The sequence below is a fragment of the Oncorhynchus tshawytscha genome, linkage group LG09 (assembly GCF_018296145.1).
Source record: "Oncorhynchus tshawytscha isolate Ot180627B linkage group LG09, Otsh_v2.0, whole genome shotgun sequence".
Taxonomy (NCBI): domain Eukaryota; kingdom Metazoa; phylum Chordata; class Actinopteri; order Salmoniformes; family Salmonidae; genus Oncorhynchus; species Oncorhynchus tshawytscha.
The window spans coordinates 59,937,768-59,964,851 of record NC_056437.1 but is presented as its reverse complement, the minus strand read 5'-3'; the positions used below and the strand labels follow the sequence as shown (position 1 = coordinate 59,964,851).

Sequence of the window (27,084 nt, the reverse complement as noted above, 5' to 3'; positions counted from 1 at the left end):
AGGGCCGGATTAAGAAATCATAGGCCCCTGGACTTTGGGTTTTTATAGCTCCCCCCATGTTCCCGGCACTCCCTAATTTTCTGTAAACAAATCCAGGCACAAAGATGCAATTCGGTGCATAGAAGCCTAATACTTAAACCATAACATTTTAAATGTGGCATAGGATACAGTTGAGCAGAGGCATTTTCAGGATTTCCACACATGGGGATTTCTTTTTTGCTGGGTCCGTAAAACAATTGGCCATTCATGAATGCATTTCATGCAATTCTATGTCGTTTACGTGACAGAAGACATCAGAATCTAAGATACTGTTCGATCAAAATTGGGAGTTGTTCAGAAAATATTTTTTCTATTGGTTCTGCAGATTAGCGTTCTCTTTTCAGCAGTTTGCTTTCCAAACTGTACGTTTTTCCCGCGATAGTATTTTGAAATGTGGCAAACTGACAGCCTCAACCAACCATAGAAATATAATCCATAGATGGCAGTTCCCATTCAAGTCAGGACTGGCAGCCATTGATAGTGTACCCATGAATTTAACAGTCAAATTGCCAGGGTAAGAGGTTCCAAAACCCTTCTATGGATTATAAACTCAGCAAAAAAAGAAACGTCCTCTCACTGTCAACTGCGTTTATTTTCAGCAAACTTAACATGTGTAAATATTTGTATGAACATAACAAGATTCAACAACTGAGACATAAACTGAACAAGTTCCACAGACATGTGACTAACAGAAATTGAATAATGTGTCCCTGACAAAGGGGAGTCAAAATCAAAAGTAACCGTCAGTATCTGGTGTGGCCACCAGCTGCATTAAGTAATGCAGTGCATCTCCTCCTCATGGACTGCACCAGATGTGCCAGTTCTTGCTGTGAGATGTTACTCCACTCTTCCACCAAGGCAACTGCAAGTTCCTGGACATTTCTGGGGGGAATGATCCTAGCCCTCACCCTCTGATCCAACAGGTCCCAGAAGTGCTAAATGGAATTGAGATCCGGGCTCTTTGCTGGTCATGACAGAATACTGACATTCCTGTCTTGAGGTAAATAGCTCACAGAACGAGCAGTATGGCTGGTGGCGTTGTCATGCTGGAGGGTCATGTCAGAATGAGCCTGCAGGAAAGGTACCACATGAGGGAGGAGAACATCTTCCCTGTAACACACAGCGTTGAGATTGCCTGCAATGACAACAAGCTCAGTCCGATGATGATGTGACACACCGCCCCAAACCATGACGTACCCTCCACCTCCAAAGTGATCCCGCTCCAGAGTACAGGCCTCGGTGTAACGCTCATTCCTTCGACAATATACTCGAATCCGACCATCACCCCTGGTGAGACAAAACCGTGACTCGTCAGTGAAAAGCACTTTTTGCCATTCCTGTCTGGTCCAGCGACGGTGGGTTTGTGCCCATAGACGACGTTGTTGCCGGGAATGTCTGGGGAGGACCTGCCTTACAACAGGCCTACAAGCCTACAAGCCTCTCAGCCTATTGCGGAAAATCTGAGCACTGATGGAGGGATTGTGCGTTCCTGGTGTAACTCGGGCAATTGTTGTTGCCAACCTGTACCTGTCCCGCAGGTGTGATGTTCGGATGTACCGATCATGTGCAGGTGTTGTTACACGCGGTCTGCCACAGCGAAGACGATCAGCTGTCCTTCCTGTCTCCCTGTGGTGCTCTCTTAGGCGTCTCACAGTACGGACATTGCAATTTATTGCCCTGGCCACATCTGTAGTCCTCATGCCTCCTGCAGCATGCCTAAGGCACGTTCACGCAGATGAGCAGGAAGCATAGGCATCTTTCTTTTGGTGTTTTTCAGATTCTGTAGAAAGGCCTCTTTAGTATCCAAAGTTTTCATAACTGTGACCTTAATTGCCTTAAAGCTGTTAGTGTCTTAACTACCTTTCCACAGGTGCATGTTCATTAATTGTTTATGGTTCATTGAACAAGCATGGGAAACAGTGTTTAAACCCTTTACAATGAAGATCTGTGAAGTTATTTGGATTTTTACGAATGATCTTTGAAAGACAGGGTCCTGAAAAAGGGACGTTACTTTTCTTGCTGAGTTTCTGTCTATGGCCACAACGCAACAAGGTGTTATGGCGTGGTGTGCATTTTCCTGCCATGGTTTAGGTCCACTTGTAGAATCTATGTCAAGGCACATTGAAGCTTTTCTGGTAGCTCGCGGTGGCCCAACACCTTATTCAGTTTCAAGTGTTATTAGTTGTATGTATGTATGTATGTATACGTCCTTCAACAAAATGCTTACTTTGCAGGTTCCTTCTCGACAATGCACTTAATCCAGAAATTTCTCCAAGTTTCACCATCATTTTAAAGTCATTTTGATGCTGTGTTATCGTCAACCCTGTTAGAGGCCCAACAGTAACCTTATCAGTTTGATGTTATATGTGAATTTAATTGTACAAGGATTCTTGATCAATTACATCATTTTGGATTTATCTTAAACCTGATTTTAAATAGTTAGGCAGTTACATACTAGTAAGGTTAAATTATCTTACTTCAGAGGATTTTATTGCCTGAGATGAGAAAAGGTGTTTTTCCGTAGGCTAAACACATCCTCCGTGCAAATCAATGGTGAATGAAGAGATGTTATAAAGTTAATTTCTTAAAGAGTTTGCATGTCCAAAAAGCACCCGTTTTGTGGAACAACCCACAGGCAGCTCGATTCTGCTCTTTTCTTCACTAATTAGATAATTAGATATCAGATCAGCTCTGAAAAATATCTGATGTGAAAGGATTTGATATTGGCCAAAAGGTTGGTCAGAAAACCATTTATTGGAAAAAAGATCAGAATTGGGCTGCCTGTATAAGTGTAGCCTTATACTGTAGGTCCATAAAGCTTTAACTGATTTCTTTGAGAGAGGGAATGTGATGGAAGACAGGGACTAGGTCCGTAAAACAAACGCAGCTCTTTTTGTAAACAGGCTGTGTGTGTGTGTGTGTGTGTGTGTGTGTGTGTGTGTGTGTGTGTGTGTGTGTGTGTGTGTGTGTGTGTGTGTGTGTGTGCGTGTGCGTGTGCGTGTGCGTGTGTGTGTGTGTGTGTGTGTGTGTGTGTGTGTGTGCTAATTTGTGTGTTCTGCGTGTGTGCAGGGCGGCTTGAAATACGAGCAGCCGTGAAACTGCCAGTAGCGTCAGGCTCAGCCTAACTGCTCATCATTAACACTCCTCCATCCACTCCTTGTCCCCTCCCCCCCTACTCTGTGTAAGTAGCCATTACACAGAGTAGAAACACCCTTTGTTAAATGCGCTCTAATTCCTCTTCCTGGGGGCTGCCCAGAGGCCTACCATACAAGGGCACAGTGACAACACACGTACTCAGAAGGCGAAGACAGAGACAGGCATGCTACACACATGCTAGACACACACTCACAATAAACACGCTAGACCAGGGCAGAACATAATTACAAATAATTGACCACATGAAGCCCAAAGAAATATATTTCTGTAGAAAATAATCATTTCAAATCAAATCAAATCAAATCAAATTTTATTTGTCACATACACATGGTTAGCAGATGTTAATGCGAGTGTAGCGAAATGCTTGTGCTTCTAGTTCCGACAATGCAGTAATAACGAACAAGTAATCTAACTAACAATTCCAACAAAAAAAACTACTGTCTTATACACAGTGTTAAGGGGATAAAGAATATGTACATAAGGATATATGAATGAGTGATGGTACAGAGCAGCATAGGCAAGATACAGTAGATGATATCGAGTACAGTATATACATATGAGATGAGTATGTAAACCAAGTGGCATAGTTAAAGTGGCTAGTGATACATGTATTACATAAGGATGCAGTCGATGATATAGAGTACAGTATCTACGTATGCATATGAGATGAATAATGTAGGGTAAGTAACATTATATAAGGTAGCATTGTTTAAAGTGGCTAGTGATATATTTACATCATTTCCCATCAATTCCCATTATTAAAGTGGCTGGAGTAGAGTCAGTGTCATTGACAGTGTGTTGGCAGTAGCCACTCAATGTTAGTGGTGGCTGTTTAACAGTCTGATGGCCTTGAGATAGAAGCTGTTTTTCAGTCTCTCGGTCCCAGCTTTGATGCACCTGTACTGACCTCGCCTTCTGGATGACAGCGGGGTGAACAGGCAGTGGCTCGGGTGGTTGATGTCCTTGATGATCTTTATGGCCTTCCTGTAGCATCGGGTGGTGTAGGTGTCCTGGAGGGCAGGTAGTTTGCCCCCGGTGATGCGTTGTGCAGACCTCACTACCCTCTGGAGAGCCTTACGGTTGAGGGCGGTGCAGTTGCCATACCAGGCGGTGATACAGCCCGCCAGGATGCTCTCGATTGTGCATCTGTAGAAGTTTGTGAGTGCTTTTGGTGACAAGCCGAATTTCTTCAGCCTCCTGAGGTTGAAGAGGCGCTGCTGCGCCTTCCTCACGATGCTGTCTGTGTGAGTGGACCAATTCAGTTTGTCTGTGATGTGTATGCCGAGGAACTTAAAACTTGCTACCCTCTCCACTACTGTTCCATCGATGTGGATGGGGGTGTTCCCTCTGCTGTTTCCTGAAGTCCACAATCATCTCCTTAGTTTTGTTGACGTTGAGTGTGAGGTTATTTTCCTGACACCACACTCCGAGGGCCCTCACCTCCTCCCTGTAGGCCGTCTCGTCGTTGTTGGTAATCAAGCCTACCACTGTTGTGTCGTCCGCAAACTTGATGATTGAGTTGGAGGCGTGCATGGCCACGCAGTCGTGGGTGAACAGGGAGTACAGGAGAGGGCTCAGAACGCACCCTTGTGGGGCCCCAGTGTTGAGGATCAGTGGGGAGGAGATGTTGTTGCCTACCCTCACCACCTGGGGGCGGCCCGTCAGGAAGTCCAGAACCCAGTTGCACAGGGCGGGGTCGAGACCCAGGGTCTCGAGCTTGATGACGAGCTTGCAGGGTACTATGGTGTTGAATGCCGAGCTGTAGTCGATGAACAGCATTCTCACATAGGTATTCCTCTTGTCCAGATGGGTTAGGGCAGTGTGCAGTGTGGTTGAGATTGCATCGTCTGTGGACCTATTTGGGCGGTAAGCAAATTGGAGTGGGTCTAGGGTGTCAGGTAGGGTGGAGGTGATATGGTCCTTGACTAGTCTCTCAAAGCACTTCATGATGACGGATGTGAGTGCTACGGGCGGTAGTCGTTTAGCTCAGTTACCTTAGCTTTCTTGGGAACAGGAACAATGGTGGCCCTCTTGAAGCATGTGGGAACAGCAGACTGGTATAGGGATTGATTGAATATGTCCGTAAACACACCGGCCAGCTGGTCTGCGCATGCTCTGAGGGCGCGGCTGGGGATGCCGTCTGGGCCTGCAGCCTTGCGAGGGTTAACACGTTTAAATGTTTTACTCACTTCGGCTGCAGTGAAGGAGAGACCGCATGTTTTCGTTGCAGGCCGTGTCAGTGGCACTGTATTGTCCTCAAAGCGGGCAAAAAGTTATTTAGTCTGCCTGGGAGCAAGACATCCTGGTCCGTGACTGGGCTGGGTTTCTTCCTGTAGTCCGTGATTGACTGTAGACCCTGCCACATGCCTCTTGTGTCTGAGCCGTTGAATTGAGATTCTACTTTGTCTCTGTACTGGCGCTTAGCTTGTTTGATAGCCTTGCGGAGGGAATAGCTGTACTGTTTGTATTCAGCCATGTTACCAGACACCTTGCCCTGATTAAAAGCAGTGGTTCGTGCCTTCAGTTTCACGCGAATGCTGCCATCAATCCAAGGTTTCTGGTTAGGGAATGTTTTAATCGTTGCTATGGGAATGACATCTTCAACGCACGTTCTAATGAACTCGCACACCGAATCAGCGTATTCGTCAATGTTGTTGTCTGACGCAATACGAAACATCTCCCAGTCCACGTGATGGAAGCAGTCTTGGAGTGTGGAGTCAGCTTGGTCGGACCAGCGTTGGACAGACCTCAGCGTGGGAGCCTCTTGTTTTAGTTTCTGTCTGTAGGCAGGGATCAACAAAATGGAGTCGTGGTCAGCTTTTCCGAAAGGGGGCAGGGCAGGGCCTTATATGCGTCGCGGAAGTTAGAGTAACAATGATCCAGGGTCTTTCCACCCCTGGTTGCGCAATCGATATGCTGATAAAATTTAGGGAGTCTTGTTTTCAGATTAGCCTTGTTAAAATCCCCAGCTACAATGAATGCAGCCTCCGGATAAATCGTTTCCAGTTTGCAGAGAGTTAAATAAAGTTTGTTCAGAGCCATCGATGTGTCTGCTTGGGGGGATATATACGGCTGTGATTATAATCGAAGAGAATTCTCTTGGTAGATAATGCGGTCTACATTTGATTGTGAGGAATTCTAAATCAGGTGAACAGAAGGATTTGAGTTCCTGTATGTTTCTTTCATCACACCATGTCACGTTGGCCATAAGGCATACGCCCCCGCCCCTCTTCTTACCAGAAAGATGTTCGTTTCTGTCGGCGCGATGCGTGGAGAAACCCGCTGGCTGCACCGCTTCGGATTGCGTCTCTCCAGTTAGCCATGTTTCCGTGAAGCAGAGAACGTTGCAGTCTCTGATGTCCCTCTGGAATGCTACCCTTGCTCGGATTTCATCAACCTTGTTGTCAAGAGACTGGACATTGGCGAGAAGAATGCTAGGGAGTGGTGCACGATGTGCCCGTCTCCGGAGTCTGACCAGAAGACCGCTTCGTTTCCCTCTTTTTCTGAGTCGTTTTTTCGGGTCGCTGCATGTAATCCACTCCGTTACACTGGTTGTAAGGCAGAACACAGGATCCGCATCGCGAAAAACATATTCTTGGTCGTACTGATGGTGAGTTGACGCTGATCTTATATTCAGTAGTTCTTCTCGGCTGTATGTAATGAAACCTAAGATGACCTGGGGTACTAGTGTAAGAAATAACATGTAAAAAAACAAAAAACTGCATAGTTTCCTAGGAACGCGAAGCGAGGCGGCCATCTCTGTCGGCGCCGGAAGTTGTGCAGGGCACCGGAAGTTGTGCAGAGTTGTGCAAACCTTGATTAGATTGGGACACGTTCACATACAGTATGTCTCTCTATGGCTGCGTTTACACAGGCAGTGTAACGGTTCTCTTGTGGTGAAGGAGAGTCGGACCAAAATGCGGCGTGTAGATTGCGATCCATGTTTAATAAACTGAAGTAACACGAATCAATACAAACACTACAAAAACAAAGAACGTAAATGAACGTAACGAAAACCAAAACAGTCCTATCTGGTGCAAACACAGAGACAGGAACAAGGACACTAAGGACAATCACCCACAACAAACTCAAAGAATATGGCTGCCTAAATATAGTTCCCAATCAGAGACAACGATAAACACCTGCCTCTGATTGAGAACCACTCCAGACAGCCATAGACTTTGCTAGATCACCCCACTAGCTACACTCCCAATATATACACACCACATACAAAAACCCATGCCACACCCTGGCCTGACCCAATACATGAAGATAAACACAAAATACTTCGACCAGGGCGGGACAGAACCCCCCCCCTAAGGTGCGGAATCCCGAACGCACCTCAAAACAATAGGGAGGGTCTGGGTGGGCGTCTGTCCATGGTGGCAGCTCCGGCGCGGGACGTGGACCCCACTCAGTCAATGTCTTAGTCCCCTCTCCTGGATAGTCCACCCTCGCCGCCGACCATGGCCTAGTAGTCCTCACCCAGAACCCCACTGGACTGAGGAGCAGATCGGGACTGAGGGGAAGCTCGGGAGTGAGGGGAAGCTCGGGAGTGAGGGGAAGCTTGGGAGTGAGAGGAAGCTCGGGAGTGAGAGGAAGCTCGGGAGTGAGAGGAAGCTCAGGCAGGTTGATGGATCTACCAGATCCTGGCTGGCTGGCAGATCCTGGCTGACTGGCGGATCCTGGCCGACTGGCGGATCCTGGCCGACTGGCCGACTGGCAGATCCTGGCAGATCCTGGCAGATCCCGGTTGACTAGCAGATCTGGAAGAGTCTGGTTAACTAGCAGATCTGGAAGAGTCTGGCTGACTGGCAGATCTGGAAGAGTCTGGCTGACTGGCAGATCTGGAAGAGTCTGGCTGACTGGCAGATCTGGAAGAGTCTGGCTGACTGGCAGATCTGGAAGAGTCCGGCTGACTGGCAGATCTGGAAGAGTCCGGTTGACTGGCAGATCTGGAAGAGTCCGGTTGACTGGCAGATCTGGAAGAGTCCGGTTGACTGGCAGATCTGGAAGAGTCCGGTTGACTGGCAGATCTGGAAGAGTCCGGTTGACTGGCAGATCTGGAAGAGTCCGGTTGACTGGCAGATCTGGAAGAGTCCGGTTGACTGGCAGATCTGGAAGAGTCCGGTTGACTGGCAGATCTGGAAGAGTCCGGCTGACTGGCAGATCTGGAAGAGTCCGGTTGACTGGCGGATCTGGAAGAGTCCGGTTGACTGGCAGATCTGGAAGAGTCCGGCTGACTGACGGATCTGGAAGAGTCTGGCTGACTGGCGGATCTGGAAGAGTCTGGCTGACTGACGGATCTGGAAGAGTCTGGCTGACTGGCAGATCTGGAAGAGTCTGGCTGACTGGCAGATCTGGAAGAGTCTGGCTGACTGGCGGATCCTGGCAGACTGAAAGATCTGGCTGCTCCATGCTGACTGGCGGCTCTGGCTGCTCCACGCTGACTGGCGGCTCTGGCTGCTCCATGTAGGCTGACAGCTCTGGTGGCTTCTTACAGACTGGCAGCTCTGGTGGCTCCGTGCAGACTGGCAGCTCCTTGCAGACTGGCAGCTCCTTGCAGACTGGCAGCTCCTTGCAGACCGACAGCTCTGGCTGCTCCATTCAGACCGACAGCTCTGGCTGCTCCATGCAGACCGACAGCTCAGACCGACAGCTCTGGCTGCTCCATTCAGACCGACAGCTCTGGCTGCTCCATGCAGACCGACAGCTCAGACCGACAGCTCTGGCTGCTCCATGCAGACCGGCAGCTCTGGCTGCTCCATGCAGACCGGCAGCTCTGGCTGCTCCATGCAGACCGGCAGCTCTGGCTGCTCCATGCAGACCGGCAGCTCTGGCTGCTCCATGCAGGCCGGCAGCTCTGGCTGCTCCATGCAGGCCGGCAGCTCTGGCTGCTCCATGCAGGCCGGCAGCTCTGGCTGCTCCATGCAGGCCGGCAGCTCTGGCTGCTCCATGCAGGCCGGCAGCTCTGGCTGCTCCATGCAGGCCGGCAGCTCTGGCTGCGCTGAACAGGCGGGAGACTCCAGCAGCGCTGTAGAGGAGGAAGGCTCTGGCTGCGCTGAAGAGGCGGGAGACTCCGGCAGCGCAGGAGAGGAGAAAGGCTCCGGCAGCGCTGGAGAGGCGAGGCGCACTGTAGGCCTGATGCGTGGTGCTGGCACTGGTGGTACTGAACCGAGGACACGCACAGGAAGCCTGGTGCGGGGAGCTGCCACCGGAGGGCTGGTGTGTGGAGGTGGTACTGGATAGACCGGACCGTGCAGGCGCACTGGAGCTCTTGAGCACCGAGCCTGCCCAACCTTACCTGGCTCGATGCCCACTCTAGCCTGGCCGATACGAGGAGCTGGAATATACCGCACCGGGCTATGCACCCGCACTTGGGACACCGTGCGCACCACTGCATAACACTGTGCCTGTGCCCCCAAGAAATTTTTGGGGCTGACTCCTGGGCTTCCATCCACTTCGCCGTGCTGCCTCCTCATACCTGCTTCTCTCAGCTTTCGCCGCCTCCAGTTCTTCCTTGGGGCGGCGATATTCTCCAGGCTGAGCCCAGGGTCCTTTACCGTCCAGTTCGTCTTCCCATGTCCATTTCTCCAGGTAGTGCAGCCTCTCCCACTGCAGCTGCTGCTGCTGCTGCTGCCTCTGTTGCCTCTCCTGTGGCTCCTGCCTGTTGACACGCTGCTTGGTCTGTTTGTGGTGGGTGATTCTGTAACGGTTCTCTTGTGGTGAAGGGGAGTCGGACCAAAATGCGGCGTGTAGATTGCGATCCATGTTTAATAAACTGAAGTAACACGAATCAATACAAACACTACAAAAACAAAGAACGTAAATGAACGTAACGAAAACTGAAACAGCCCTATCTGGTGCAAACACAGAGACAGGAACAAGGACACTAAGGACAATCACCCACGACAAACTCAAAGAATACGGCTGCCTAAATATGGTTCCCAATCAGAGACAACGATAAACACCTGCCTCTGATTGAGAACCACTCCAGACAGCCATAGACTTTGCTAGATCACCCCACTAGCTACAATCCCAATATATACACACCACATACAAAAACCCATGCCACACCCTGGCCTGACCCAATACATGAAGATAAACACAAAATACTTCGACCAGGGCGTGACAGGCAGCCCAATTCGGATCTTTCTTTTCTCACTAATTTGGTATTTTCACCAATCATATCAGCTCAGAAAAATATCTGATGTGATCGTTCAAAAGACCAATTAGTTAAAAAAAGATCAGAATTGTGCTGCTTGTGTAAATGCAGCCTATTATGCTTGGGAATACTTGGGAACAGATTTCCTAAATTAAAATCACTTTGAGCTGATTTCCTGGTGTTTTTATAGTCTTTCATGTCCATCAATGAAAATTCAAATAATAATATTAATCTTTTTGCTCAGAAAACTTTGGGGAGCAAATAAAATCATTGGCCGCCAGTTGGGGAACCCTGCACCACACACACACACGCACACACGCACGCACACACGCACGCACACACACACACACACACACACACACACACACACACACACACACACACACACACACACACACACACACACACACACACACACACACACACACACACACACACACACACACACACACGTATGCTCACTGCATACACAAGCTTCACATGTGGCGGTGTATGCCCTTTCTGACTCTTTTTTGTATGACCTCTTTTTGTCTGAGGGCCTCGGACTCTATCCCTCTCTGTCTCTCTCTTTGTCTGAGGGCCTCGGACTCTATCCCTCTCTGTCTCTCTCTCTCCTCTCCCTCCTCAACCTCTCTCCTCTCCCTTAGCATTGACCCCATCTCTCAGTAGGCGTTGTGTTAATGTCTGGGTGTCAGGGTGTTTTGTGGTCTGTCCAGCGTTAGGTCCTGCAGGGAGAGGTGATGAAGAGGGGGCACACGCTCTGTCTGAGGCCCAGGGGCAGGGGTCTGAATGGGGACGGGATGGGACGGGGGGCTCAGGAAGTCTGCAGCTGTACTCTGGAACAAGGGCCTCTCTCTCTCTCTCTCTCTCTATATATATATATATATATATATATATATATATATATATATATATATATATATATATACAGTGGGGCAAAAAGTATTTAGTCAGCCACCAATTGTGCAAGTTCTCTCACTTAAAAGGATGAGGGAGGCCTGTAATTTTCATCATAGGTACACTTCAACTATGACAGACAAAATGAGAAGAAGAAAAATCCAGAAACTCACATTGTAGGATTTTTTATGAATTTATTTGCAAATTATGGTGGAAAATAAGTATTTGGTCACCTACAAACAAGCAAGATATCTGGCTCTCACAGACCTGTAACTTCTTCTTTAAGAGGCTCCTCTGTCCTCCACTCGTTACCTGTATTAATGGCACCTGTTGGAACTTGTTATCAGTATAAAAGACACCTGTCCACAACCTCAAACAGTCACACTCCAAACTCCACTATGGCCAAGACCAAAGAGCTGTCAAAGGACACCAGAAACAAAATTGTAGACCTGCACCAGGCTGGGAAGACTGAATCTGCAATAGGTAAGCAGCTTGGTTTGAAGAAATCAACTGTGGGAGCAATTATTAGGAAATGGAAAACATACAAGACCACTGATAATCTCCCTCGATCTGGGGCAAGATCTCACCTCGTGGGGTCAAAATGATCACAAGAACGGTGAGCAAAAATCCCAGAACCACATGGGGGGACCTAGTGAATGACATGCAGAGAGCTGGGACCAAAGTAACAAAACCTACCATCAGTAACACACTACGCCGCCAGGGACTCAAATCCTGCAGTGCCAGACGTGTCCCCCTGCTTAAGCCAGTACATGTCCAGGCCCGTCTGAGGTTTGCTAGAGAGCATTTGGATGATCCAGAAGAAGATTGGGAGAATGTCATATGGTCAGATGAAACCAAAATATAAGGAGTGGTTTCGTAAAAAGCATTTCAAGGTCCTGGAGTGGCCTAGCCAGTCTCCAGATCTCAACCCCAAAGAAAATCTTTGGAGGGAGTTGAAAGTCCGTGTTGCCTAGCAACAGCCCCAAAACATCACTGCTCTAGAGGAGATCTGCATGGAGGAATGGGCCAAAATACCAGCAACAGTGTGTGAAAACCTTGTGAAGACTTACAGAAAACGTTTGACCTCTGTCATTGCCAACAAAGGGTATATAACAAAGTATTGAGATAAACTTTTGTTATTGACCAAATACTTATTTTCCACCACAATTTGCAAATAAATTCATTAAAATCCTACAATGTGATTTTCTGGATTTTTTTCTTCTCAATTTGTCTGTCATAGTTGAAGTGTACCTATGATGAAAATTACAGGCCTATCTCATCTTTTTAAGTGGGAGAACTTGCACAATTGGTGTCTGACTAAATACTTTTTTGCCCCACTGTATATATATATATATATTTCCCTCTTTATCTCGCTCTCTCATACACTCTTACACTCTTTCCCTCACTTTCAGCTATCAGTCCAAACCAGGACCCATATGAGTGAACACAGCTCCACTGCCTGAACTGCGAACCCTCCACCATCCCCCACCTCAACCCCCTGTCCATTCCTGACACCCTGGTCTGTCTACTCTTAAAACAGTAATGTTCCTCAGTGGAATAAGTGTGTGTGTGTGTGTGTGTGTGTGTATGTGTGTCTGTATGATGCGTATGTATGTGGTTGAACCGTAAGTGTTGGATGATGTATAGCGTCCTCTAAGCGACCATGTACTTTATCTGTTAGTTAGATAGTTAACCCCTCTTGTTGTTAACACTGTCTAATGTATTAGAGGCCTACAGCTGCTGCTGCTGTGTTCTCTGTTCTGTCAGCAGGAGTGATTAGTGGAAAGGCCTGCGAACGCCACTGGCCCACCAGGTAAACGTGTCATTATAGCTACTCTCTGTGTGTGTGTGTGTGTGTGTGTGTGTGTGTGTGTGTGTGTGTGTGTGTGTGTGTGTGTGTGTGTGTGTGTGTGTGTGTGTGTGTGTGTGTGTGTGTGTGTGAGAGAGAGAGAGTCATGTCACTTCCAAGGAGTCGTGAAAGCACTTGGAAAATATGAGGTTCATGGGAATATGAATAGTGGCAACAAAAGGGAGTTATGAGTGTTGATTGGGTAATTATTATTTTGTTATTCATGTATTTCTCAGTTGACAGCCATCTCTGAATTCAACTTGACCCATTGTGCAACTAATCTTCTAGGAACAAGAACAACCTGTGTTTTTGCTGTTATTTTGGTGGGTTTGCTTTGTTTTCTTGGACTAACTTGAAGAAGCTGGAAACAAAAAAGGGTTTTTCTGCTGTCCCCATAGGAGAACCCTTTTTGCTTCCAGTTAGAACCCTTTTAGGTTCCATGTAGAGCTTCCTGTAGAAACAATTCTACTTGGAACCCAAAAGGGTTCTACCTGGAACCAGAAAGGTTCCTCCTGTAAAAAAGGGTTCTTCAAAGGGCTCTCCTATACGGACAGCCGCAGAACCCTTTCAGGTTCTAGATAGCATCTTTTTTTTTTTTGTGTATAGTCTGCATCTCCAAAGCCCTGGTCGAAGGTAGTGCACAACATAGGGAATTGGGTTCTATTTGGGACGCAACCATAATGTGCAAGAAAATCCACCAGAGGTATGTAGCAATTTGGGTAAACTCAGATTTCTATGGGGATGAGATGCAGTAAGCAGCTAAACAGGGAAGGAAAGACAGACGTTGGACGACAGTTCCCATCCAGGACACCAGTCTGGAGGATCCAGAGAGACATCTGGGGAGGGGTTTTCCCATGAAAGTCTCCCCCCATGTTCCTGGCCAGATGGGCCGCTGTATCCCCCTCCCCAGACATCTGGGCAGCTGGACACCAGTCCTCATATCAGTGGTACATTACAGCTCTATGGTTTTCTGTGACTTAGGCTATAGCTTCGGAATTCCACAAGGCCTTTGTATGATTAGGGAATGCTGTGTGTGTGTGTGTGTGTGTGTGTGTGTGTGTGTGTGTGTGTGTGTGTGTGTGTGTGTGTGTGTGTGTGTGCTGTTGTCATGGAAACCAGTGGTGGCCACGGTGTCACGGTTAATAACTTAAGGGTGACTGAGAAAGATGACAGAGGGCTCAGTGATTAGGGACTGGAGGCATGTGTGTGTGTGTGTGTGTGTGTGTGTGTGTGTGTGTGTGTGTGTGTGTGTGTGTGTGTGTGTGTGTGTGTGTGTGTGTGTGTGTGTGTTATGTGTTAGTGTGCCCTATGACCCTAGGAGTGCCGGATACTCAAACTAAAATTGTCCACGGTATCAGTTGCCTTTTTTGACATGAACTCCTCTGTTGACCTCGAGACAATATGTCACATTGAGGTGTATAATATGTTATCATGTAGCTACAGTTCCTGAGTCTTTGAAGTTTTTTTACCCCCGGCTAACTGGACATTTACAGTGTCGGTTTGCGGTCTTAATGCATGTGAAGTCATGTTATTGTTAAGAACAGAAAGTGTCCTTGCGTGTGAACGTTGTTTTCTCTTTTAAAAACACAGGGATTTAAAACCCACCCAACAGAATCACAACACGAGGCCTTGTCTGGCCACAAGTGGTGTGTCTGCGGTCCAGAGTTAGAGACCGTTCAGATGTGTGTTTGACTTGTTCTGTCTCAATTGTTAGTCTTTAGAAGAGAAAAGGCGTACAGTAGGCTTTAGGCTACAGCGTACACCCATTTACAAAGGAGGACCACAGGCATTGCATCTGCACATCAGTACAGTAGATATTAAGCTTAAGATAGGTTTCCTATTTTTATCTAGACTTAAAAGGATAGCTATGGCAATTTTCAGAGAACAAACAAAATAACTGTGATTTATGCAGTATGTTCCTCCTTTGTTCCCCACATGGGAAGAGAAAGATGAACTAAGGAAGAGGCACAGAGAGGGATTTGTTAGACTCAGCGAATCTGTCAGTCAGAGATCGAAATGATGCTGTCTGTCGGGTGGGAACAGAGATGTGCAGATGTGCTGGGTATTCTTCAGGATTCACGTTCAGGGTTTCCGTTTGTCTGTTTCGATCCCACTAATCGAAGACAGGCTCGCGGCGGTCGCCAGAGATAAAGAAGATTCCCGTGTGATAGCGACTCCTTTGGCTCCTTTAGAGACCTCTTTGGCTCCTGTGGTTGGTTCGCGGGCCAGTCGAAATGACTCACTTCGTCATTTTATGAGGAAGAAGTGAGGGAGACGAAGCTGTCTGGTACTGTATGTTACTGTGCTAAAAGTGATGGACAATTACTGTAAGTCCTCCCGACATCCTACCACTATGTCCCCGTGCGCTTGAGTATTGACGTCTCGCGCACATTTTCGTTAATATTGACCCCGAAACCTATGCCCTTTCCTCTTTCTGCGGGGATACCATTCGGGTTTCAGACATTTAAATGGTAGGCTGAAGTAGGAAAGCAAAAGCTCTGAGCTTTCAACAAACACTATCATCTGAATCCTCATCTCCGTCAGGGTTAAACACTCACAACACTCTCTCTCACTCAGCCTGACCAAACTGATTTAGTAAGTGTGTTTTATTTCAGGCAGCAGAGAGAGTGAGGTCACAGACCCTGAGAAAGAGAGGGACACACTCTGTAATTGTCTTCCTCCTCCTCCATTCTGGGGTTTCCGGGAGGAAGAGGGTTTGAAACTCATTACCCAGGAGTTACGCAGCTGGCTGCTAGAGCAGCGGCTCTCCTTCTCCTGCTCCACATAGTTTTTTTCTACTTCAATTAGTCCCTAGTGTTGGTCCATTCTGCTCCACTCCGTGAGGGTATTTTAGCCTGGGCCTGGGCGTACTCTCTCCGATGTACAGATCATCTGGACTGGACCCGTGACGGCCCACTTCCTGCCCAAATGGAGGGTATAGATAGGAGTCAGACAGTGGATTTGTCCCTTGGAGATGTAAAGCACTCTCTTTGTGGGTCATTGCAGCCTGAAGCAGATGTGTTGCATGGTTCTTGCTATTGATATACTTTTAGGGTTTTCGTCAGTCTTTTCCAGTCTCAAATCCACTATCAGTTGGTCTTCTTGGCTAAGGTCAGTTCAATGGTATTTCTGAACATAACTCATGAAAGGATGGAGACCCATTCAGTTCATCCGATACACATGTAGGATCATGTATCACTGGTACGCTTTGCTGGTACACATTTTGGAAGTTCACAACATTCTCTTTCCAACACCGTCGTTCATTTCGGCGTTCTCAGAGTTATTTGTCTACCTTTCTCTCATTCTTCTTCTCCCTCTATCCATCCCTCCTTCTCTTTCCCTCCCTCTCCCTCGCTCCCAGCACACAGTGTGTGTCTCAGTGAGAGGCAGGTCTGGTTCCTCTGTACTCTCCCCCTGTAGAGAAGATTCCAGGGCCCAAATCCACAAAGCGTCTCAGAGTTGGAGTGCTGATCTAAGATCAGGTCCTTCTGTCTGTTCTTCATAATTTAATTGATCCTAGATTAGCTCTCCTGCGTTGAGATGCTGTATGAATATGAGCCCAAGTCTGTTACTAACCCCGGTGTCCACCTGAGCCAGCCGACCAGCCAGCCCAGACCAAGTTTCCAGTCCAGGAATTAAAATGAAACTTTAAAACAGTATTTCCACTGTTTCACTACAAGTGAAATATTATTCACATATAAATAACTGGGCTTCCTGTACATTTTAAATGGAGGCTGTAAAAGGGGTTCCAGGAGCCTCAAAGTGAGAAGACATCCAGACATTCTGCTGCTTGCTTATGTGAGGCCTGTCTGACCTCTGACTTCAAAGAAGGTGGATATTATGGAGTGTGTATGGGCTACTTCAGTTATCAGATCACACACGCGCACACACACACACACACACACACACACACACACACACACACACACACACACACACACACACACACACACACACACACACACACACACACACACACAGATTAAATAGCAACAGAGCAGTTAGTTAGAACCACATAGTCCACACATTTGATGTGGGTGAGAGCGAGGGGGCTGTTCCAGGCTGTGCCCGGCTGCTGATCGGGCGGCTGGTTAGTGGCACTTGGCTGACCCTGGTGTGTTTAGGTGGGGAATGAGTGTGTGTTGGAATGGAGGATCCATTCCCGGACGATGCCCAGGGCCTAACACCAGGGCATGAGAGAGAGAGAGAGGTTGGGGGAGAGAGAGAGAGGGAGAAAGAGGGGGAGGGAGAGAAAGATGGGAGACAAAGAGAGAGAATGAGAGAGGGGGGAAGGAAAGAAAGAGTGGTGGAGAGAAACAAATAGAGAGAGAGAGAGAGAGAGAGAGAGGGGGAGAGAGAGAGAGAGAGAGAGAGAGAGAGAGAGAGAGAGAGAGAGAGAGAGAGAGATGGGGAGGGGGACGGGGAGGGGGAAGGAAAGAAAGAGTGGAGGAGAGAAACAAACAGAGAGAGAGAGAGGGAGAGAGAGAGGGAGAGAGAGAGAGATGGGGAGGGGGAGGGGGAGGGGGAAGGAAAGAAACAAACAGAGAGAGAGAGAGGGAGAGAGAGAGAGAGAGAGAGAGAGAGAGAGGGGGGGGGAGAGAGAGAGAGAGAGAGAGAGAGAGAGAGAGGGGGGAGGGAGGGAGAGAGAGAGAGAGAGAGAGAGAGAGAGAGAGAGAGAGACTGCAGCTGCTGGTATCTTGGCACTAAAAGAACCCTGGAAACCCTGGAGTGTTGGGGAGTTATTTACGTTTTAACACCACATAGTCAGATCAACACCATGGGTTCTTTATAACACTCACTGTACTGTATTTTCTGGTTACAAGCTACCTCAGTGTTTTCTGTCCTTTGCCCATACCTAGACTTAGACAGTCTACCTAGACAGTCTAGCTCTCTTGATAACTGTATACTGTATACAGTGCCTTCGGTCGGAAAGTGTTCAGATCCTTTGACTTGTTCCACATTTTGTTACGTTACAGCTTTATTCGAAAATATATATATTTTAAAAATATAATCCTCAGCAATCTACACAGTAACCCCGCAATGACAAATAGAAAACCAGTTTTTTAGACATTTTTGAAAATGTATTACAAATAAAAAAACGTAAAAACCTTATTTACATAATTATTCAGACCTTTTGCTTTGAGACTCGAAATTGAGCTCGGGTGCATCCTGTTTCCATTGATCATCCATGAGATGGTTCTAAAACTTGATTGGAGTCCACTTGTGGTAAATTCAATTGATTGGACATGTTTTGGAAAAGCACACACCTGTCTATAATGTCCCACAGTTGACAATTGACAGTACATGACAGTGCATGGTACAGTGATCTACGGCACTGCATCTCAGTGCTAGAGGCGTCACTACAGACACGCTGGTTCGAATCCAGGATGTATCACAACCGGCCTTGATTGGGAGTCCCATAGAGCGGCGCACAATTGGCCCAGCGTCGTCCGGGTTTGGCCTCTGTAGGCCGTCAGTATAAATAAGAATTTGTTCTTGACTGACTTGCCTAGTTAAATAAAGGTTCAATCTTTGTTTGTTTTTTTACCAAGCTATGAGGTCAAAGGAATTGTCCGTAGAGCTCCGAGACAGGATTGTGTCGAGGCACAAATTTCTGCAGCATCGAAGGTCCCAAAGAGCACAGTGCCCTCCATCATTATTAAATGGAAGAAGTTTGGAACCACCAATACTCTTCCTAGAGCTGGCCGCCCAGCCAACCTGAGCAATCGGGGGAGAAGGGCCTTGGTCAGGGAGGTGACCAAGAACCCAATGGTCACTCTGAAAGAGCTTCAGAGTCCCTCTGTGAAGATGGGAGAACCTTCCAGAAGGACAACCATCTCTGCAGCACTCCACCAATCAGGCCTTTATGGTAGAGTGGCCAGACGGAAGCCACTCCTCAGTAAATGGCAAATGACAGAAAAATACAGAGAAAAGAGTCGGCCCGAGAATTGAACCCTGTGGCACCCCCATAGAGACTGCCAGAGTTCCGGACAACAGGCCCTCCGATTTGACAAACTGAACTCTTGGAGTTTGCTTGGAGTTGGAGTTTGTCAAAAGGCACCTAAAGACTCTCAGACCATGAGAAACAAGATTCTCTGGTCTGATAAAACCAAGATTGGCACCATCCCTACAGTGAATCATGGTGGTGGCAGCATCATGCTGTGGGGATGTTTTTCAGCGGCAGGAAAAATGAAGGGAGCAAAGTACAGAGAAATCTTTGATGAAAACCTGCTCTAGAGCACTCAGGACCTCAGACTGGGGCGCAGGTTCACCTTCCAATAGGACCTCAACCCTAAGCACACAGCCATGACAACAATGTCTTCATCGACCTCGCCAAGGCTTCGACTCTGTCAATCACCTCATTCTTATTGGCAGACTCAACAGCCTTGGTTTCTCAAAGGACTGCCTTGCCTGGTTCACCAACTACTTCAGATATAGTTCAGTTTGTCAAATCGGTGGGCCTGTTGTCCGGAACTCTGGCAGTCTCTGTGGGGGTGCAACAGGGTTCAATTCTCGGGCAGTCTCTTTTCTTTGTATACATCAATGATATCACTCTTGCTGCTGGTGATTCTCTGATCCACCTCTACGCAGACGTCACCATTCTGTATACTTCTGGCCCTTCTTTGGACACTGTGTTAACAAACCTCCAGACGTGCTTCAATGCCATACAACTCTCCTTCCGTGGCCTCCAACTGCTCTTAAAGGCAAGTAAAACTAAATGCATGCTCTTCAACTGATCGCTGCCTGCACTCACCCGCCCGTCTAGCATCACTACTCTGGACTGTTCTGACTTAGAATATGTGGACAACTACAAATATCTAGGTGTCTGGTTAAACTGTAAACTCTCCTTCCAGACTCACATTAAGCATCTCCAATCCAAAATTAAATCTAGAATCAGCTTCCTATTTCGCAACAAAGCATCCTTCACTTATCATGCCAAACGTACCCTCGTAAAACTGACTATCCTGCAGATCCTTGACTTCGGCAATGTAATTTACAAAATAGCCTTCAACACTCTACTCAGCAAATTAGATGTAGTCTATCACAGTGCCATCCATTTTGTTACCAAGCCCCATATACTACTGTCATGACTTCCGTCGAAGTCGGTCCCTCTCCTTGTTCGGCCGGCGTTCGGGCCACCGCCGATCCACTTTTCATTTTCCATTTGTTTTGTCTGTACCACAGTTTTTTTTACATTTTTATAAATTAGCAAACACTTCTAAAATCCTGTTTTTTCTTTGTTGTTATGGGGTGTTGTGTGTAGATTGATGAGGGGAAAAAACGATTTAACCATTTTTGAATAAGGCTACCAAAATGTAACCTACTGTACCAAAATGTGGAAAAAGTCAAGGGGTCTGAATACTTTCCGAAGGCACTGTATATTGCAAAATGTTATTGTTAAATCCATGCAGTGTGCCATTGGTTTGATTAGTGTTGATTGAGTATGGAAAGTAGCCCATTCCATTACAGTGAGAGATCACGATTGTTTCTCTCAATTTACTTACTTTATGAAGAGTTAACTGGTCTGTAACACAAGGGATGCATTCAGATGGCCGTCCTTTTCTGTGAGGATGATTTATTGTGTACAGTACAGATGTAGTATCTTAATATGAACCAGTTTGCTACAGCAGGAATATAATCCTGCACCAACAGGAAATGTGAATTATTATGTGGAGTGTAATTAATGGCCCTTTGTGTAGGGGTTGATATATTTTTTGTAAGGGAAAATCAAGTCGGAAATTTCAAAGTGGAAATTACAAACTTCAGAAGCCTTTTTAAACATCAAATTCAGTAAAACATGTATTCTGCAACAAGGTGATCAAATTAAGATCCTACATCTGTAGATGGAGGAATGTTTGAAAACAAGCTCACTAGCTCAATAACCAGACAGCTTCCTGACTTGGCTGATCAGCCGCAGATGCTTCTAACACAAAGCAGAACTGCTAAGTCAACAGGACTATAATACAGTTCAGAGATCTCGGCATTTGCTCGTGGATAGATTTTTGTGTTTGCGTATGTATACAGTATTTACGTGTGTGTGATCAGTCCTTTTACATGCAACAAATTACTTTTCTAGGTGTGTTTAGTCTATCACCAAGTGTTTTGTCTCTGTCTCCTCTTTACAGCGTGCCCACCTGGAACCTACAAACCGGAGGGCACTCCAGGAGGCCTGAGTACCTGCCTGCTGTGTCCTGACCAGCACCACACCTCCCAACCCGGCAGCACAGCACCCAGCGACTGTGTCTGCAAGCAGGGTTACAGGTCCCAAGGGAAGACCTGCGAAGGTAACGCTGTCCAGACTGTCCATGCTACACACACTTATGCCGCGTCCCAAATGGCACCCTATCCCTTACAATCTACATAGTGCACTACTTTTGACCGGAGTCGATCTAAATCTGTCAGTGCAGCGAGTGAAACTTATCTCATCTAACGTTTTTCACTTTTGACCCTTTTCTCTTCCCCTCCATCTCTCCGTCCTCTCCATCCCCAGTGGTGTACTGCCCAGAGCTGTCTCCTCCAGGGAATGGTTTCTTCATCCACAACGTGTGTAATAACCAGTTCAATGCGGCCTGCGGGGTGCGATGCCAGCCTGGCTACGATCGACAGGGTAGTGGCATCAGACTGTGCCAGCCAAACGGGACATGGTCAGGCTCTCCGCCCAGCTGCAGAGGTGAGAGGGTAGTGTCAATAAATTCCATGGTAGTAGCATTCCTGGAATCAGGAGGAAGTAATCAGGAATGCCAGTATCCTTCAACCAGGATTTCTGGAAAACCAGGCAATTTAGTGAAAGTTTCTGAAATGTTGCAACGCTAAATAGAACACACATACATACACAGTAGCGAAGTATGCACACACACACACACACACACACACACACACACACACACACACACACACACACACACACACACACACACACACACACACACACACACACACACACACACACACACACACACACACACACGCAGTAACTAAATGCATGTACACACGTACACACCCAATATTTCCTTCTGTCCAATATGTGTCTGCTGTACCGATATGTGTCTGCTATACCGATATGTGTCTGCTATACAGATATGTGTCTGCTAAACAGATATGTGTCTGCTAAACAGATATGTGTCTGCTATACCGATATGTGTCTGCTATACCGATATGTGTCTGCTATACCGATATGTGTCTGCTATACCAATATGGGTCTGCTATACAGATATGTGTCTGCTATACCGTTATGTGTCTGCTATACATATATGTGTCTGCTATACCGATATGTGTCTGCTATACAGATATGTGTCTGCTACACCGATATGTGTCTGCTATACAGATATATGTCTGCTATACCAATATGGGTCTGCTATACCAATATGGGTCTGCTATACAGATATGTGTCTGCTATACCAATATGTGTCTGCTATACCAATATGTTTCTGCTAAACAGATATGTGTCTGCTATACCGATATGTGTCTGCTATACCGATATGTGTCTGCTATACCGATATGTGTCTGCTATACCAATATGGGTCTGCTATACAGATATGTGTCTGCTATACCGATATGTGTCTGCTATACCGATATGTGTCTGTTATACAGATATGTGTCTGCTATACCGATATGTGTCTGCTACACCGATATGTGTCTGCTATACAGATATGTGTCTGCTATACCAATATGGGTCTGCTATACCAATATGGGTCTGCCATACAGATATGTGTCTGCTATACCGATATGTGTCTGCTATACAGAGATGTGTCTGCTATACCAATATGGGTCTGCTATACCAATATGGGTCTGCTATACAGATATGTGTCTGCTATACCAATATGTGTCTGCTATACCAATATGTGTCTGCTATACAGATATGTGTCTGCTATACCAATATGTGTCTGCTACACCGATATGTGTCTGCTATACAGATATGTGTCTGCAAAACAGATATGTGTCTGCTAAACAGATATGTGTCTGCTATACCGATATGTGTCTGCTATACCGATATGTGTCTGCTATACCGATATGTGTCTGCTATACAGATATGTGTCTGCTAAACAGATATGTGTCTGCTATACCGATATGTGTCTGCTATACCGTTATGTGTCTGCTATACATATATGTGTCTGCTATACCGATATGTGTCTGCTATACAGATATGTGTCTGCTACACAGATATGTGTCTGCTATACAGAATGTGTCTGTTATACCGATATGTGTCTGCTATACCAATATGGGTCTGCTATACAGATATGTGTCTGCTATACCAATATGTGTCTGCTATACCGATATGTGTCTGTTATACAGATATGTGTCTGCTATACCGATATGTGTCTGCTACACCAATATGTGTCTGCTATACAGATATGTGTCTGCTATACCAATATGGGTCTGCTATACCAATATGGGTCTGCCATACAGATATGTGTCTGCTATACCGATATGTGTCTGCTATACAGATATGTGTCTGCTATACCAATATGTGTCTGCTATACCAATATGTGTCTGCTATACAGATATGTGTCTGCTATACCAATATGTGTCTGCTATACAGATATGTGTCTGCTAAACAGATATGTGTCTGCTATACCGATATGTGTCTGCTATACCGTTATGTGTCTGCTATACATATATGTGTCTGCTATACCGATATGTGTCTGCTATACAGATATGTGTCTGCTAAACAGATATGTGTCTGCTATACCGATATGTGTCTGCTATACCGTTATGTGTCTGCTATACATATATGTGTCTGCTATACCGATATGTGTCTGCTATACAGATATGTGTCTGCTATACCAATATGGGTCTGCTAAACAGATATGTGTCTGCTATACCAATATGTGTCTGCTAAACAGATATGTGTCTGCTATACCGATATGTGTCTGCTATACCAATATGGGTCTGCTATACCAATATGGGTCTGCCATACAGATATGTGTCTGCTATACTGATATGTGTCTGCTATACAGATATGGGTCTGCTATACAGATATGTGTCTGCTATACAGAATGTGTCTGTTATACCGATATGTGTCTGCTATACAGAATGTGTCTGTTATACCGATATGTGTCTGCTGTACAGATATGTGTCTGCTACACAGATATGTGTCTGCTATACAGAATGTGTCTGTTATACCGATATGTGTCTGCTATACAGATATGTATCTGCTATACAGATATGTGTCTGCTGTACAGATATGTGTCTGCTATATATATGTGTCTGCTGTACAGATATGTGTCTGCTACACAGATATGTGTCTGCCAAACCGATATGTGTCTGCTATACCGTATGTGTCTGCTATACCGATATGTGTCTGCTACACAGATATGTGTCTGCTATACCGATATGGGTCTGCTATACCGATATGTGTCTGCTATACAGATATGTTTCTGCTATACAGATAAGGGTCTGTTCATTTCTGTCTTTCATCATGTTACTTCCATTCTCCTTATTCGTTCTTTACCAATTGTCTGACTCATCACATCTAATTCACATCTAAATATGAGTGATTCTCATATTTCAGTGTTGGTATTATATAGCTGCCATATTTTCACTGTGTATTTATTTATTTTATTTAACCCTTATTTTACCAGGCAAGTTGACTGAGAACACATTCTCAGGTACATCAATGACCTTGGGAATAGTTACAGGGGAGAGGAGGGGGGTCAATGATCCAATTGGAAACTGGGGATTAGGGGGACCAGATCGGGAGTTTAGCCAGGACTCTTACTCTTATGATAAGTCCCATGGGCGAACCCAAAACGTATTCATCGACCACTGTTCCTGATTATTACCCCTACACACACACACACACACACACACACACACACACACACAGAGAGACTGCTCCCAGCAGGGTTTTATTCAACACATGTGTCTTTTATAATTCATTATTCAACAATGGGAACTTCTTCAAAGAGGTTCTGAATCTCCATCTGACGTTCCAACGCATTCACAAACATTTATGGGACACATCGGCCTATCAGGAAGACACGCACGCACACACCCACACGAATCCACAGACATTAGAGTTGGTAAGAGGCTTGTTAAGTTGGAACATGGTGTGTGGAGTCAGTGTGAAGAGTATCTGGCTGGTGTGTCAACATTTTGACTGTAGATTAAGATCATGTGTGTTCGGATTGAATTACGGGTAAACGTTTACTGTGATCACTACTGTGTGCCAGCAGAGAGAGAGAGAGAGAGAGAGAGAGAGAGAGAGAGAGAAAAGAGAGAGAGAGAGAGAGAGAGAGAGAGAGAGAGAGAGAGAGAGAGAGAGAGAGAGAGAGAGAGAGAGAGAGAGAGAGAGAGAGAGAGAGAGAGAAAGAGAGGGAGAGAGAGAGAGGGAGAGAGAGAGCATATTTTTGCATAGATGCCTGCCTGCGTGTGTGTGTGTGTCTGCATGCATGTCTGTGTGTGTGTGTCTCTCTCTATCTGTCTGTCAGTCTGTCTTGTTCCACTGTGGGACTCCCAGCCAGTTCAACTAATAGAGAGAGGGTCTCCTGAAAGACTGTCAGTGATGATGAGAACCGGCACACTGAACAGACACTGTTAGACATCAGGCTAACTAGGACCAGCCGTTCATGATCATTGCTGTAGAGCAAATGATAGGTCCCATGAATTATTCAGCTAATGTTTTAGACACATGCAGTATTCTTTAGGAATGGAGCCTTCTTCAATCCTCTTTGTATCTGCCTCTTTTTCTACCAGTCTGTCTCTGTCTGTCTGTCTGTCTGTCTGTCTGTCTGTCTGTCTGTCTGTCTGTCTGTCTGTCTGTCTGTCTGTCTGTCTGTCTGTCTGTCTGTCTGTCTGTCTGTCTCTCTCTCTCTCTCTCTCTCTTGCTCTCTCTCTCGCACGCTCTCCTCTCCTCCTTCTCTTAGTTTAACCAGATATTTCCATTGCAGTTAGACTGGCAGTCTCTAAGTCTTGTGTCCTATTCTGCTTCTCTGTGTACCGCAGTGCGCTCCTGTCCCACCCTCTCCCCGCCCCAGCACGGACACATGAACTGCAGCAAGGGTGTCGCCTCCTACAGGGCAGCGTGTGAGGTGCGCTGTGCCAAGGGCTACAAGCTGGAGGGAGACGCCAGGCTCAGTTGTCAGGCCGACTCGCAGTGGAGCGGGATCCAACCACGGTGTGTGGGTAAGCCTGCAGGAACCTACTACCCCGCTCTCCCCCTGAAACCTCATTCTACCCTGCTCTCCCCCTGAAACCTCATTCTACCCCGCTCTCCCCCTGAAACCTCATTCTACCCCGCTTTCCCCCCTGAAACCTCATTCTACCCCGCTCTCCCCCTGAAACCTCATTCTACCCCGCTCTCCCCCTGAAACCTCATTCTACCTTGCTCTCCCCCTGAAACCTCATTCTACCCTGCTCTCCCCCTGAAACCTCATTCTACCCTGCTCTCCCCCTGAAACCTCATTCTACCCCGCTCTCCCCCTGAAACCTCATTCTACCCTGCTCTCCCCCTGAAACCTCATTCTACCCCGCTCTCCCCCTGAAACCTCATTCTACCCTGCTCTCCCCCCTGAAACCTCATTCTACCCTGCTCTCCCTCGTCACACCCTTGGTCTGACGGAGTTCAGTGTGTCTGTGCTGTGATTCCTCCGTTGTTCCTCTGACAATGAATTATTAGGTGAAAGGTCAGAGCAAGATGCATGTACTGGGGTGTTGGTGTACAATACTGTACGCACACACACACTTGAAACAGAACACAGTGGTTAAACATATGGTGTGGATTTGCTTGCAGCCGCGCTAAATCACTCTAGAGAAATATCTGCCTGCTCATAACAAAAGATGTCTGACACAGGCACACACACACACACACACATACACACACACACACACATGCCCAACACGTGCACACACACACACACACACATGCCCAACACGTGCCCACACACACACACACACACATGCCCGACACGTACACACACACACACACACACACATGCCCAACACGTGCACGCACACACACTCACCACACAGAGGCACC

The 27,084-nt window shown here is 46.7% G+C and overlaps 1 protein-coding gene across 5 annotated transcripts in view; it reads left to right on the top strand.

Annotated features, from left to right (window-relative positions):
* Positions 1 to 27,084, top strand: part of LOC112214862 (sushi, von Willebrand factor type A, EGF and pentraxin domain containing 1) — a 141,761-nt gene that overhangs the window by 50,281 nt on the left and 64,396 nt on the right. For 4 of the 5 annotated variants that reach the window (XM_042327160.1, XM_042327161.1, XM_042327159.1 and 1 more), the window contains exons 4-6: positions 21,233 to 21,391; positions 21,598 to 21,777; positions 26,052 to 26,231. In XM_042327160.1, coding sequence (XP_042183094.1) covers positions 21,233 to 21,391; positions 21,598 to 21,777; positions 26,052 to 26,231 — 519 coding nt within the window. Of the gene's footprint in view, positions 1 to 21,232; positions 21,392 to 21,597; positions 21,778 to 26,051; positions 26,232 to 27,084 lie in introns of those variants that run through there. The other variant, XM_042327162.1, reaches the window with a different exon arrangement.